The sequence below is a fragment of the Mesoplodon mirus genome, assembly GCF_964341445.2.
Source record: "Mesoplodon mirus genome assembly, chromosome: 2".
NCBI lineage: Eukaryota > Metazoa > Chordata > Mammalia > Artiodactyla > Ziphiidae > Mesoplodon > Mesoplodon mirus.
This window is the reverse complement of record NC_138977.1, coordinates 214061501-214077516: the sequence shown is the minus strand read 5'-3', so window position 1 is coordinate 214077516 and position 16016 is coordinate 214061501. Positions and strand designations below refer to the sequence as shown.

At 46.0% G+C, this 16016-nt stretch overlaps 1 protein-coding gene across 1 annotated transcript in view; it reads left to right on the top strand.

Annotated features, from left to right (window-relative positions):
• The window catches only part of NRAP (nebulin related anchoring protein), a gene marked incomplete at both ends in the record, with an annotated part of 71602 nt that overhangs the window by 29798 nt on the left and 25788 nt on the right, over positions 1 to 16016 (top strand). The window contains 11 exon segments of the mRNA XM_082633698.1: positions 7 to 114; positions 356 to 457; positions 2078 to 2275; positions 2774 to 2878; positions 5298 to 5396; positions 6488 to 6592; positions 7740 to 7847; positions 9455 to 9766; positions 11116 to 11220; positions 13540 to 13638; positions 15316 to 15420. Of these exon segments, the coding sequence (XP_082489824.1) occupies positions 7 to 114; positions 356 to 457; positions 2078 to 2275; positions 2774 to 2878; positions 5298 to 5396; positions 6488 to 6592; positions 7740 to 7847; positions 9455 to 9766; positions 11116 to 11220; positions 13540 to 13638; positions 15316 to 15420 (1446 nt within the window).

Here is a 16016-nt window from a genome sequence, read left to right as displayed (position 1 = left end):
TGTCAGGTTAAGTACAAAGAAGGCTGGGAGAAGACAAAGGGGAAGGGATTTGAGATGAAGCTGGATGCCATGTCTCTGCTGGCCGCCAAAGCCTCCGGAGAGCTTGCTAGCAACGTAGGTTTTCTTTCATTAACTCAGAAATGCATAAGAAATTGTGCCAGTGAAACGCCAGTGGTCCCACAGAAAAAAATAATGACTGGTAACATTGTAAACATTGCTATACTTTAATCTTCCACTGGGTTCGAGAAAGACTGGGAGGTGTTTTATTAGGTTTGTTCCCCTTGCACTTGTTAAACCACAGCCCCTTAGATGGCAAAGTTTCTCTCTCACAGTCGACTTTCCTCTTTCTCTCAAGATTAAATACAAAGAAGATTATGAAAAAGCAAAAGGCAAAGTCCTGGGAACTACAGACACGAGGCTTCTGCACTCCCTGCAGGTTGCCAAGATGAGCAGTGAGGTAAACGCTTTTCTACTCCCCAAACCTTCACTTAGTTGTGCTGCTCTGAAAGTTTTTCCCTGGGCTGCTTCACCGGAGACTGCTACTTTTTCCACTTCCACTTATAATTTCTTTCCTGGCTTACATGAGAAGTGTTTTCTCTTTCTTTATTTTGGCAAAGGATACTGTTCTTTCAAAGTAGATGAGAAGCATGTGGTCCCGAAGGGTGACCGGCATCTACTGTTCATGGTACAAGATGATCGGCCACATCTATTCACTGTGGATGTTTACTAAACAACTACTCTGCATGAGATACTGTGTGAGACACTGGGGCTGTAAGAACAAACAACACATAACTGGTTCCTCCCTAATGGAGCTTAATTCTAATGGGAGAGTTAGACAGGAAGCATCCTGTTTATTGAGGTGATGTCCTGGATGAATCCTCTCGTCCTAACACACATGATATTCAAAATATTTAGCCACCAACTGGGGCATCCAGGCTCCAACCATTCAAAATGACACTGCTTGTAAACAACTGTAATGGCTGGAGGTTAACCTTGGTAAATGTCACTTACCGGAAGCCTTTGGGGAAGGAAAGTTCTGCCAGAAGGTCAGACTTGGTTTCTAATTAAGACTTCGTTGTCAACGCCGAACAGGCAAAAAGGAAGCACGGGCATTGGGTTTCTGCTTTACGATGGCCTGCTCTAAGCTGTGAGGTCAGCTTATGCCGCTTTGATGATGCAGTCAGATATAATTACCTCATGAGTCATTAAGGACCCAGGGCTTGAAATAGAATAAGAGTGTTGGCATCTGGGTCACCATTTTGGTTGTGCCTACAGAACAAGCCCTATGATGTGCATAGTCATGAAGCATTTGGCTTCAGTTTAGACAGAGAACAAATTGGTATTTCCTATTTGCAGTTGGAGCAAATGGGGCCAAAAAAGATGGACTTGCCCAAAGTCATATAGTAGTCAGTGGTAGTGGTGGAGGACTGGAGAATTAAACCCTAGAACTCTTACTTACTGGCACCATGCTGCTTCTACTGTACTACCTTTCCTCACCATCACACCATCACCCTACCACCATCATTATCACCATCATCACCAGAAACACCATCACCACCATCATCACACCATCCATCCTCATTGCTAACATTTATCAAGTGTTTGCTATGTGCCATCCCTGCGCTAAGTGGGTTTGAGCTATTATTTTGTTTACTTATCACAATAGCCCTCCAAGGAAAATGAGCCATTAGAGAGGTAATGTGACTTTCTAGAGGTCATCTAGCTGACAAAGGGCTGATCAGATTTGAACTCAAGCTTGGCTGGCCCTGGAGCCCAAGCTTTGTTATTTTGCCTCTTAAAGTTGCTACAGAAACCATGGGTAGAGTGTTCTCTTCCTGGAGCAACTGGGGAAAAAGAGTTAGGAGGCATTCCTCCCAGAGACAAAGCAGTGTGATACCTCAGTTTCCAGGTGCCACTGCCTTACAGAGCCAAGACTTGGGTCACATCCTTTGGACACATAGGTGCCATTGTCCAGGGTGCCAATTCCTCATGGAAACCTGGCCTACTTTCAGGTGTTTTCACATCACTCCTGCCAAGGCAGGCTTCAAGTAATGCAGTGTGTTTTGGTGCATTCAAGGTTGAATACAAGAAAGGCTTCGAAAAGAGTAAGACCCACTTTCACCTGCCCATGGACATGGTCGACATCAGGCATGCTAAGAAGGCTCAAGCTCTGGCCAGTGACCTGGACTACAGGAAAAAAATGCATGAATACACCGTGCTGCCTGAAGACATGAAGACTTGCTGGGCCAAGAAAGCCTATGGGCTGCAGAGTGAGGTGAGCCCTGGCTCTTTGCCAGTTCTCCCCACGCATCTCTTGCAACTGGAGACAGTGACAGTTTCAGAGTGATTTAGAACCTGTGCATGAGTCTGTTAGGTGACTCAGAGGACTAAGAAGAATTTCTGGAGATGTGCCAGGCCCCAAATGGGATGAGCAAAGAGGAAGCAAGTGTTGAGAATGGTAAATCTGGTAAATGTTAAAAAGTAAATCTGGGAAGTGTAGCAGGTTGGCAAATAAGATCCTTAGGCAAAAAGTCTGAAAAGCCCTCTTTTTGGTAAGGCAGTGGTGTTTCAGTGTGAAGGTAGAACAGCCTCTTCTGATTACAAGGTGAGCCAGTGGCTTCACCCCCAAGCAGAGTTCTGCCCGGCTATAACAGAGTGGAGAGCACCTCTTCCACAGAGACAGATACAGGATGGAGGGCTTTCCTAACTCGCCCATTAACTTTGCCCCATCCGCATCCATGTGTCTGATTAGAGCTTGGTTTTTCTGTTGCAGCTGCAGTACAAGGCCGACCTCTCGTGGATGAAAGGAGTTGGGTGGCTGACTGAAGGCAGTCTCGGTCTGGAGCAGGCCAAGAAGGCTGGACAGCTGGTCAGCGAGGTAACCTGAGCCCAGGCCCCCCAGCTTCTAGTCCTTCTCAGCCCAAGTCACCACCGAGAGCCATCTTTCCCCCTGATTCCTCCCCCATCCCCAGGCTTGTTTTGAGTGAGCCTCAGAAGAGTACGTCTTCATTTTGCACACATAACACACCCTGAACTAACTTTCATACCCTTAAGCTTCCCAGGGAGGTATTTGTAAGAAGCCAACTAAAAGCAGTAGTGGGATCCAAAGCCTCGTTCAGAACGGTTGTGATATAAAATTAGTCACGTAGGAAACGTGTTTGTTGTGTAAGAAGCATGTGATTCCTTCTGAATCAGAGAATCTGGTGTTTGGAGGTCAGCATTCTCATTGTGCGTGTGCCTTAAACTCACTGCAGCCTTCGGGCAAGTCACTCAACACTTCCGATCCTCTTTCTCTCTTCTAAAAATGAGAAAGTTGGAAAGGACACTCTACAAAGTCCCTGTGGCTCCAAGCCTGTGCTTCTCTTTATACCGTGTAGAGCTGGCGTTGGCGGCAGGCAGAGGAGGACTTTTGAAGGACATTTCATTTGGAAATGGGACTATTTCGGGAGCTCTGTTTGGGATCTTCAAAGGGGTTTCTTATTCCGGTGCCAGGAAGGCTGAGTTGGCATTTCTCTTGCATATGGTAATGATAGTGATGATAACAGGTGCCATTTATGGACTGATAATAACTATGTAACCACTGCTATCATTCATTGATGACTCTGAGTTTATTACATACCTACCTATTGTTCATTTGTTGCTCACATTTATTATTGCTATGTGAGTCGACACTAGTATTATTCTATTAATATCCCCATTTTACATTTGCAGAAGGTGAGAGACAAAATCGCATTTCAGTAAGTGGCAAAGCTGGGATCTGTACCCAGTATTTTGGTCCAATGCCCCAGCTCTGGACTATTAAACAAAATTGAATCCCCAAAGCACGTCTTGTAATTTATTCTCATTTTTCAACTGTACTCGTCCTTCTCTCAGACACAGACACATTGAAAGTTAGAGCGCATAAATAAGGAGGGTTCTCATTACTTAACTTCTTTGAGACCAACTGAAATCCAGGTGGAGCCAGCCGAACCCCATTTGACTTGGATGGGGTGCAGTAAGGGGACCTTCTGCCTTAGGAATGCCCGTTCCTGTCTCACTTCCTATACTGACTAATTTTCAAGCTCCTCAAGGGGCAAGAAGGTATCATTTCCTTTGCCTTTTTCATGTCCCTGCTCTGCCCTGGGCAGGGTGGGTTCTTGGTTCCTCCCTACACACTTATGATTTGACCAATGCAGAGGCTGGGATGCCCGGGAATTTCCAGCCATGGGAGGGGCACTGTGACTTCCTTCAATTACATAGTGAAGGAGTTTTCCCATTCAACACACTGGAATGAGAAAGAAAAAGTACAAGTCTGTTTGGAATATCTTTTCTAGATTTTTTTTTTTCCGAAGGGAAGAAATTTTGGAGTTTTCCATATTCCAGTCCCTATTTTGGGTTCGACTGGTATCAACAACCCTCTTGCTGACAGCACTGGGAGCTCTGCTCATCTCTGATCTCCCCACGACGTGAAGCTTTTGCTTCCATAAGCCATTCTCAGCAGCTTCCTTTCCCATCAACTCTGGCGACTCCAGTGGAAGAGCCAGAGGAACCAACCTCCGGGAAGGACAAGAAGTCCCCGTGGGGGGACAGGATTAGCACATTCGAATTCTGCTAGTTGCATTGTGGCTGTGAGATGGCAACGTATGAAGACAAGCCCAGTGATCTGGAACACGGAGAGCTGGGAGGGCAAATGCCACCTTGCCACCCACCTGCTGTATGTGACTCTTGACGTTGCCCTTCGTTAGAGCTGATACTTCCTGGATCATCCTGATGGCACCATGAATAACAGTGATGGCGAGCACAGTGAACACTGACTGTGCCCAAGGACTCCACTCGTGGGAAGTGTGGCACTGAAGCCTCCGCACCACACTCAGTGAAGCAGCTTCTATTGTTTCCCACATTGTACAGTCCAAGCCCGAGGGGCTCAGATGATCCAGTGATGTGCCCAAGGCCGTGAAGCTGAAAATAGGTAGAGGGGAGATTTGGACCTTGGGATTCGTGGTTGTAAAGTCCAAGTTCCCTCCACCTCGCTCTCCTATGTCAGATCTAGGTTTATAAAATGGACCCATCCCAGGGCTCATGGTAACATACAGGGTTCACTGAAGGGAAAATTCGAGTCCCCATTCAGTAGGAGCAACTAAAACAAGCTCACCAGCGCTGGAAGTCTCAGGTCTGCATGGTCCTCTAAGCTATAGGACCAGCTGGAGCATCCCCCCCGGGGAAATGCTTGGGTCACAGAAGGTATGCGTGTGTATGCATGTGTGATGGTGGGGACAGCCCGATCCTAATGCTCTGGGGTCCCTTTTCTTTGGAAACAGAAAAACTACAGGCAGAGGGTGGACGAGCTGAAGTTTACCAGTGTGGCCGACAGTTCCCAGATGGAGCACGCCAAGAAGAGCCAGGAGCTGCAGAGCGGGGTGAGTCTCAGGCTGCCCTTTCTCCACCGGGCTGCTGTGTCATGGGCCTGGGAACCTCTGGGGACCACAGCAGGTGCTGCCCATGCACGATCCAGGGACTGAAGAGCCTTTCCTTTAAATAGGCTGGACCCAGCTTTCTATGGGCTTCCAGGCCTCCCTGCCTCACCCACTACACTTCTCCTCTGGTTGTTAAGGACAGATGTCAACTGACATTATTCCTTTTCAGCTTTCAGTCTTTCCTAGTTCCTTCTTTCTTTCTCCTTCTTCTCTCTCTTATCAAAGGCTCCATAATTCTGGAGCCAGGAGAGAGGAAGAGAACATTTGCTTGTGGGATGTGTGCATTTCATGCCCACTTGAGCTCAAACGTGGAAGGTGGGACAACGAAACACCACATATGTTATTTACATGTTAGTGGTCAACAGCCGAACAGGTGTAGCTGCCACCATCTGGCCAGGACTTTCCTACCTTTCCTTCCTAGAGGTCCAGGTACACCTGCCAGAAAGCATGCAATCAGCATAATTCAGAGTCAGCAGAAAGCCACTGCATGGAAACTCAAGCTGGGGAGTGGGAGAGGGCGGAAGAGAGAAAGAGCAGGAGTGACATGGTTTCCATAGAGAAGATGTTCACTCATGTTGCCTTTTTGGTTACTGTTCACTTTCCAGGTGTCAGTACCTGTGGAAACATTAGGTTTGATTATGGGGTGCAGGTGACAGGGGATGCTTCTTATTTTTCCCACCTGGGGAGTTTGTGCTCATCTGAGCCCTCAGGTGGGTTATTTTTTGTGGCCATGGACGCTGTGGATGGGAACAGCTTGGGGAAGTCGATGCCTCCTCAAGGGAAAGGTGTGAAAATGAAAACCTTAGAGGGGGTCTCAGGTTGGCGCCCCGGCTCCATTCTCCTCCCAGCCCCTCACTGCTGCTGCGCCTTCCTGCATCACCTCTTCTGCTTTAAGCCTCGCTTCCTGCACGCTGCCCACAGCATCTGGTCTGGTTGGTCTGGTAATGGACTTTCCATGTAAGACACAGAGAGCTGAGCGGCCAGCCACCTCCTCCCTTGCCTCCTGCTTCTGACCCAGTGCTCTCTCCCAACAGGTGGCCTACAAGGCAGGGCACGAGCAGTCTGTCCATCAGTACAGCATCAGCAAAGACGAGCCTCTCTTCCTACAGGCCCAAGCCAACGCTGCCAATCTCAGTGAGGTACAGCCAGAGGGAGTGAGCAGCCCAGGGCTCTGCTTCCCTGCGTGTAGGCACCTGGTCCACAAAACCCACCGGCCGAGTTGGTGTGTCTGTGTCAGCTGAGGCTGCATACATCTGGTCATTGTAAACAGCTCGTGACCAGTATTTTAGGGGGAGGGAAGGCCAGCCTTTGGCAGGAATGAGCTGGTGGGAGATTTGAACCACTGATTCTATGATGGGGTAGGAGGACGTGGTTATTCCGGGACTGGAGTTAAAACAGCGTAAGAGGGGAGTAAATAAGAGCTCAGACATTAGCTCCAAACTGCCTGGGTTTGATCCTTGTTTCTAATGCTTACTAGGTGTGCAACCTTAACCAATTTCTTTGCTCGTGGCTAACCCACTGGTAAATGAGAGGGCTCCTAGTCCCTCCATGTTAGGTCGCCTTGAGGCTTCCGCGAGCTGATATATGCACAACACTCAGAGGAGTGTTCACAGGGCAGTTATTCCTTAGACACGAAAGCTTGCACAGTTCCAACTTTCCTTCTCTGTCTTCTAAGGAGGGGCCTTTCTTGGCTCTTGTGCTTGGCTCGCAGGCCTTTAGGGTCCTGATCCGAGGAATGGGTAGAGGAGAGAATTAGAAGAAGCAGCAGAAGGTAAACTGATTCACACGCAGAAATGGAGGGAGCCTTCCAGAAGAAAGAACCTGAAATCTGGAGGCGGGGGGCAGGACAGAAAATGGGAGGAACAAAGAAAAGACCCACACGGACTAGAGGCTGGGCTCGGAAGGAAAAAGGGGTGCAGCTGGAGCAGCTGCTGGGCCGGTGGGGTGTGTGGACAGAGATGGAGAACAGAATTTTCAGAAATGCTGCTGTGTGTCATGCAGTGTTATTCCACCTGTGACAAGTCATTGAGACTTCTATGAAGACGCCTAGTATTCTCCAAGTCTTCTGGAGTTCAATTTCTGCCTCTTTTGGCCGAAGCCCTATGTGGCAAGAGGCCTTAAGGCAGGAACAAGAAGGCCTGGTTGTATTCAAGTTACAGGTTTCTCTGGCTCTCAGGGTTTCTGTGGAAGGATGTAATAGGTGTTTCCCTCTTGGAGAGGTCGTTAAAGAGTCTAAGAGAAGCCCTCTCACATGAGGATGATCTCTTTTCTCCTAAATCCCCTTAGAAACTGTATAAGAGCAGCTGGGAAAAGCAGAAGGCGAAAGGGTTTGAGCTGCGTCTTGACTCCTTGGCCTTCCTGGCAGCCAAAGCCAAGAGGGACCTGGCCAGTGAGGTAAGCCAGTCCCCAACTTGTACCCGACACCACGAATCCTGACATTTACATCTGGGAGAGTCTGAAAGTGTCCTGGCAGGTTTTTAGTCTCTCTGAGCCTCAGGGTTCTAATGTGTAAAATGGAGATAAATATGACCACCTTGCAGTGAGATCATCGTTGAAGTGTCTGGCACACTGCCTGCTGCCCACTGGTTTTTGGTAAGTCGTAACTGTTATTATGAGCAGTCGTAGTGTGAGTGGTCATCCAAATCACTCACTTTAGAGATAAACTGATGCCCAGAGACATTCCATGACTCTCTAAGGTTGTAGAGGCCTGCTGATGGTTAAGAGTACAGGCTCTGGTGTCGGATAGACTTGGGATAAAATCCCAACTCCATCACCTACTAGCTTGTGATTTGGGGCAGGTTGTTTAACCTTTCAAAATCTCAGTTAACTCATGGGTGAATTGGTAATTGCAAAATGGTTATGAGGAAATGAAATGAATTGATGTATATTAAGTGTTCTGTAGTCCAGTGCTGTCTGTTATGAGTCTGATGTGAGATAAGGAGCCTAGGACAGAATGTAAGTCAAACTCTGCTTCCTTCATCGAGAAAGTCTTGCTTCCAAAAACACCCCCAATATATATACATGTATATATATTCTGCATCTATTGTGTATACATATATATATATAAAATACATATATATACAGAAAATATATCCGTAAATGTATATAGATATCAGCTGAACTAAACAGTGGCTTGGCAATGTGGTTGATTTCCGTTATGACACAAGCCCCTTATCTTATCAACTGGTAACATTTTACAAACCAGCACTTGTCTTCAGATGCACTTTGAGTGACACAGATTTATACCATGCCTGGCTCATTGTAAGTGTTCAATAAATTGTAGCAGATATTGATACCGTTGTTCTTGCTGGCAGATTTGAGAGCAGAGCCCAAGTCTCCTGATGGCCACGGTAATGATGATGTTGAAATGATGCCACACACCAGTATTCTGTTACAGTTTTCAAAGCATTTCTATATTTATTCTTTTTTCGGATCCTCACTACTTTTGGCCTAGTGCTTTTTCAGGCCAATGTGCTCCCTTTTGCTCCCCATAACTCCTAAATATTTATATGTACCTCAGTTGTCTTTAATTTGAGCTTCTTTCTGAAACAGCAGTTGTATTTTAGATATTCCGTGTCTTTTTCATTTTGTGATGACTTTCTCTTTATAATATTCTCACGGTGACCAAAAAAGATTATAAAGTGGCTTTCATGAAAGCAACAGGCCACTTAAAAATAAACCCAGGAAGAGTAATCTCAAATAATATAGAGACAAGCTAGAATTTCACCAGGAAATTGAGAAGACTGTTCTATAGCTGAACTTTCAGTTGAGCTCTGAGCTTTCTGGCAGTCCAGGTGTAAAAGGAAATAATGAGTAGTAATATTTTTTTTTCACTGTTTGATCAAAGGAAATACATCAGTTGTTCTAAGGAGGCAAGCTTTTTATGACACTAATTCTGATGGGATTCTGTTGTATGGCTTTGTTTTAACTTTCTTGCATGGCTTGATACTTCATTCCTTTAGGAGATGCTAATGTACCCCTGCTCTCTTCCTCTCATTTAGGTGAAGTACAAGGAGAACTATGAAAAGTCCAGAGGGAAACTCATTGGGGCTAAGGGTGCCCAGGGGGATTCGCAAATGAGCCACTCACTGCAAATGTCCAAGCTGCAGAGTGAACTGGAGTACAAGAAGGGATTCGAGGACACCAAATCCCAGTGCCACGTCCCCCTGGACATGATCCACCTCGTGCATGCCCGCAAGGCTCAGCACTTAGCCACAGACATAGGCTACAAGACGGCATCCCATCACTTTACAGCTTTGCCCACAGACATGAAGGTGGAATGGGCCAAGAAGGCTTATGGTTTACAGAGTGATGTAAGCTCTGTGTGTGGGTTTATGTGTGTGTGTTCTGGTGTTTTTCCCAGACCCTTCAGGACATCATTTATTCTCTGAGATACCTGTTTCTGGATCCCTAAGTGGAAACATTTTAGCTTCCTCGTGCTTTAACTTTTACTCAAACTATGCCCATTTTAGATTCTATACTACCAAAAAAAAAATCATACAGCTACTCCTTTCTTCTTGGAATTCTGATCTACATATGTTTTCCGTATTTCTTTTTCTTGCAGGGCGGTGGCGACGGTGGGGTGGGAGGCATGTATTTGTGACCTTCTTAACTGTGGCCTGCTCTTGCATCCCTGGTACTCATTCTAACGTTGGTAGTCCCATTTTTAGAAAGGGCACCTTGCTAATCGTCAACAACCCTCTCCCCTTTCTCGTTATATTCTTTCATCTTCGGTTGACTCTTGCAAGAGAAAGTGGGTGAACTGAACAGGCAGGTCAGTTGCAACCAGACTGTCACACATGGGCGTGGGGTGGAGGCAGCGCAGACACACCCTTCCAGGTAGAGCTCTTTCCGGATCGAGAGGTGATATGCTAGTTTTAGAGACGTGTCCACTTAAATGGCTTTCCATTAAAAGTACTCCTTCAGGGCTTCCCTGGTGGCGCAGTGGTTGAGAGTCCGCCTGCCGATGCAGGGGACACGGGTTCGTGCCCCGGTCCGGGAAGATCCCACATGCCGCGGAGCGGCTGGGCCCGTGAGCCATGGCCGCTGAGCCTGAGCGTCCGAGCCTGTGCTCCTCAAGGGGAGAGGCCACAACAGTGAGAGGCCCACGTACCGCAAAAAAAAAAAAAAAAAAAAAAAAAAGTACTCCTTCAGTGGCAAGGGAAAAAATGAGAACTACCCCCCCGCCCCGCACCGAGCTTCCTAAGAAGGAATTGGCACCGTGGGAAGCCTCGAATGTCTTGTGATATTCCCTCAAATAACTCCCCACCTGGGTTCTGTTGTGAATTCTCATTTTCTTCTCCCCTGCATGTCATTTTAAACAAGAAACCAGGGAAAGCAGACAACGACGACGGGCTCCTTCCGGAGGTCTGCGTGGCCTGTAATGAGGGATGCCGCTCATTTGGCTCCTGCGGCCCCACCCCCAATAGTGTCGGGCGGGGCCCAAGCCGCTGGCAGCAGGGCGGCTCCAATTAAGCGGGAAATTAATTTACATTCTGGAGCCCTACCTGTGACTGTGCAGAAATAGATAAGACAAAAGTGGCATCTAATTCGACTCAGCTGGCACCAAGGCGACATCGGGGAGCTGTTAACAGCCCTTTAAATGTCCGCACACCAACAATGGCCTGCCTTGTTTTTTTTTCTTTCCTTTCTCCTTTGTCAGAACCAATACAGGGCAGATGTGAAGTGGATGAAAGGCACGGGCTGGGTCGCCACCGGGTCATTAAATGTGGAGCAGGCGAAGAAGGCAGGAGAACTCATTAGCGAGGTGAGATTCCCTGACAGCATGCAGCAGGCCTGGCTGCATTAGGCGTGTGGCATTTCTGGATAAAATTAAAATAATTTCCACTCAAAAGGCAAAGAAAAAGGAAAAGCTACATGAAAGGCCTCAAAACCCAGACTAAGGCCGGTAATTAGAGGGAAACTACATACCAAACACACCCCAGTGGGGGCCCAGAGAGCCCTGGCCAAAACAAAGTGGGTGACAAATGGTATTATGAATAATAATGACAATCAAACAGAGCTCAATTGCTACCCACCAACTTACCTTTTTAATGAAGCAACACGGGACAGATGATAAAAAGATACATTTATTGCACCTAGAAAGCCCTTTTGTGACTTCACGCACATTTTCTCCCTCTTTCTTTCCGCAGCAGGCAGTGTAAACAGTTTTTGAATATTCATGTGGTGTCGAACACGTGACACGGTTCTGGTTCTTTTTTTTTTTTTTTTTTTTGCGGTACACGGGCTTCTCACCGTTGTGGCCTCTCCCGTTGCGGAGCACAGGCTCCGGACGCGCAGGCCCAGCAGCCATGGCTCACGGGCCCAGCCGCTCCGCCGCATGTGGGATCTTCCCGGACTGGGGCACGAACCCGTGTCCCCTGCATCGGCAGGCGGACTCTCAACCACTGTGCCACCAGGGAAGCCCGGTTCTGGTTCTTTTTTGTTGGAGGGTCTCATTTCTATTTGAATCTCACTCCTGTCTACTTGCAGCCACCCTCGCTGGCCCCGAAGGCTTAGGAAAGGAGCCCTTTGCTCGCATTTTAGGGCAGTATCCTTGAGTAGATCTTTTAAAGATTCGATCAGGGTTTCTCAACCTTGGCCCTGTGGATGTTTTGATAATTCTGTGCTGTGGGGCTGTCCTGGGCCTTGTAGGATGTTTGGCAGCATCCCTGCCCTCTATGCACTAGATGCTAATGGTACCATTTCCCATTATACGCATCACTTAGACTTCGAGATGATTCCTTCATGCATCGAAGTCTGGCATCCAAGGGACCTTTTTGGAACCATTTTTCCCACGGATGTCTTAATCTTCTACCACATGTTGCAAACTTATTCAACAGATTTGCTTATCTTCCGTGCTTTATACTAGTCCTCAAACTTCAGGAAGGCAAGACATCTTTCAGCAACTTTTCCCAACCATCTCATTCCAGTATGACACATTTCCAGTTTAGTGTCCAATTGGATTGGCCTCTAAATTTTCAGACAGAAAGCCAGGCACCATGAAAGAGCCACAAATGCACACACACACACCTGTCATTTAAAGCAGGAGTTAGCAAACCTTTTTTTGTAAAGGACCTGGTGGTAAATATTTTTCGTTTTGTGGGCCACACTGCTTCTGTTGTAACTGCTCACCTCTACCACTGTAGCATGATGCAGCCATAGACAATACGTAAATGAACAAGCACAACCGCGTTCTAATAAATCTTTATTTACAAAAACAATTGATGGGTCAAATTCAGCTGGATATTGAACTGTCTTCTTAAGACAACCCAGTATACAAATATCCAACCCAATAAATAAGGAAGTGTTTCTAAAATAATTGTTTGATTGGAGAAAAGATATACTTCATAATTCCATTAAGATAGCAACTGTTTTCAGTCTACTGGAACTGTACTTTAATTAAAAAAAAGAATGAATTGAAGCATAATTTTCAGAATACTTCAAAATGGGTATCTAGGACTTTGTTAGCATTTGAATTTCTTGTAACTTTTTTTCGTTTTTCTCAGTCTCTTTCAAACTGTATGAGGACTCCTTTCAATAATAGCACCCTTTTTCTTATAACACTTATAGAATTATTGTGTATGTTAACTGAACTGGTTTCTAAAGTGATTAGATAATGTACAGTCACTGACTTAAATGCAAGGGTTTTGACTCTGGTAATCTCTGCCCAATTCTTTTGTGGAAGGAAAATAGAAAGCTTCAACTGATAAATGTAACTGTGAGTGTTCTTTCTTGCTTGGGAGACCCGAACTAAAATATGTAAACAACTGCAAGACAGTATTTGAAGGCTATATAAAAAATCCTTTACTAAGTGTGTATCCTCTAGTATTTTACTGGTATAACCTAATTTTGAGATGTTTTCTTTGCACCAGGTAGAAATACTTTAATGTTAATTGACATGAGGTTATTCTTAAATTGAAACAAATATTAACCTGAAGGCACCTAGGATATAAAGATGGAGGAAGCCGAATAATAATTATGTTCACAAATTCACTCTAATCTCAAGCAACCTATGATTTTCTCTTTCAAATGGCATGAAAGAACAGCACAAAATTCACAGCTTTGATCTTTTTCTGCTCAACAGAAGAAGTACCGTCAGCATCCAGATGCTTTGAAGTTTACCAGTATTAAAGACACTCCGGAGATGGTCCAGGCCAGAATTAGTTACACCCAAGCAGTGGATGTAAGCGATAATGTATATACATTATGACTCTAAGAGTGGGCTCTTCTTTCAACCCTGCGATTGAAGCCCAGGGGTTCTTGGCTTGCTCCTTCTGTTGTTCTAAGGATGAAGGAGCTTCTTATCCTTTGCTGAGGGCTCACCTTAGTGGCGGTGCCTCCTCATCAGGATGTAGATGGGATGTTACCGCTGCTCTTAGGATGCCAAGGAGGGCTCCACCACCCCACTGCCCCATGCTTTCACTCCTTCCCATTTGCATGTCTCCAGGATTTGTCTGTGGTCGAGGTCTTTTCCCCTCTCCTTTTGTTTTGAAGCATTGTTTTCAGAAATGGGACTTTTGGGCAAAATTCTTGGTAATTATAACACCTAGGAATTAGAATGCTTAGGGCTTCTTGGGACACACGGCAGGAATTCTTGCTTTCCGAATTCTCCCAAAGACTTTGAAAAGGATTTGGGTCTGATTTATGTACATTAGACTAACTTTCAAGCCATTTCCCATATTCCCTTTATAAAATGGAGCAAAGATCTGGCCTTTTGCCCTCTCAGTGCAGGGTTCCTTGTAAACTAGACGGAATGATGAGGTCCTCTAAAATTTCATGTTAAGACATGGATTAGCCCTGGTCGGCTGATTCTACTGAGAGGGGCCCCCAGGTCATTGCGCAGGGTGGACATGCCTTTTAAATATCTTCAGACCATTTAACTTGCCATGAGGGAAATTGACAAAACTTGGTGGGGAGGGGTTTCAAAATGTCTCCCTTGCTTCCCAGTTGAACAAATTATTCCTGTTATGCCTTATTCGACAGGCATTCTGAGATGGCTTGAGTGCCTGTCAGAATATGTTATGGGATGATTTACAAACTTATGGGTTTAGAAATGTATAATTTCTTGACAATCACCCCTTCCGAAGCAAATTTAATTCTGAGAAACATAGATGGTCAAACAAGAACTTTTGTATGGGAAAAAAAAAGAGAAAATAGCTGCTTTTTTCCTTATCCTAACCAACTCTAGGGGGCATTGCTGTGATACGTAGAAACTTGGACACATCTAATAAGATTTGGGATGGAAAAGCCAGGTTTAGAAACTTTCTCTGGTGGCAGATGCCAACTCCATGCGTCATTGCTAACTGCTAGAATCATAAGATCTTATCATAGATCTTATCATAGATCTTATCATAAGCCCAGATAAGAGTTCTAGATGAATAGCGCCCCAGATCCACCCAGGAAACGTTTCTTAGCACAAGATTCCTTGAGATGGCAGGAGGGGAGGAGGGTAGAAAGAAGGTCCAGAGAAAATCTCGCCTGTGGAATAGCCATTTTCTCTTGTGCCTGCTGGATTTTGATGTCCTCTCTCCTAGCTTATAGTTAATAACGAAATTACTAGATGTTAACCAGCCATCATTTTCTCATTTGACACCCATCTCAGCAGTATGCTACCAGTGGAGTATTAACTGAGAGGAAAGTTTCAGCCTGTCGTGTTCTGGGCTGGGAACTAGAACTCCGGAGGGAATGAAGCGCGTGTCACCGCGCTTAGCCGTACGAGCCAGGGAGGGGCAGGGCCCCAAGATCTCGTCTCTATGCGGAGGTGGCAGCTGCAGTACCCTTGTCTCCTGGAGTGTAACTTGGCTGATGGCTGTATGGGGGAGGCTTCTGGGTTTAATGCAAAACCTCTCTCCATCCACAGAGGTTATACAGGGAACAAGGAGAAAACGTAAAGCATCATTACACACAGACAGCAGATCTCCCTGAAGTCCTGCTGGCCAAGCTGAATGCCATGAATATCAGTGAGGTGAGGCTGATGGAGGGGGGGGCGGGGGGCTGGTTTTTTTTTTTTTTTTTTATCGCCGAGCTGTGAAGCAACGTCACAACTCCGCCACTGGACTTCAAAGGTGTTGCCATCAACACCTGAAACTTTCTGTGAATCCAGGGCACTAGGCAATTCCTCTTCTTTGGCTAGTTCAGCAGCCTCTGCCATTTACTTCTAAGACCTTTCTCTTCAACTTCCCTATCCAGTCCTCACCAGCCTAGCATATAACCTGACTTCCTAACCCAGCAAAGAATTGAGGCCACTGGGTATACGTGACAGAAATCCCTGACCACCCTTCCCCAAGATTTCCTATTTGTATTCCTATATCTTCTCCCACCTCCAGTATCAGACATATTTATTTCTTATTACTGCTGTGAAAAGTACCACAAACGTAGTGGCTGAAAAACGACACAGATTTATTCTTATACAGTTCCAGAGGTCAGAAGTCCAAAAGGAGTCTTAACAGGGCTAAAATCAAGATATCCGTAGAGCTACTTTCCTCCGAAGAATCCAAGAAAGAATCAATTCCTTGGCTCTTCTGGCTTCTGGTGGCACCAGCATTCATTGGTTTATGGCCA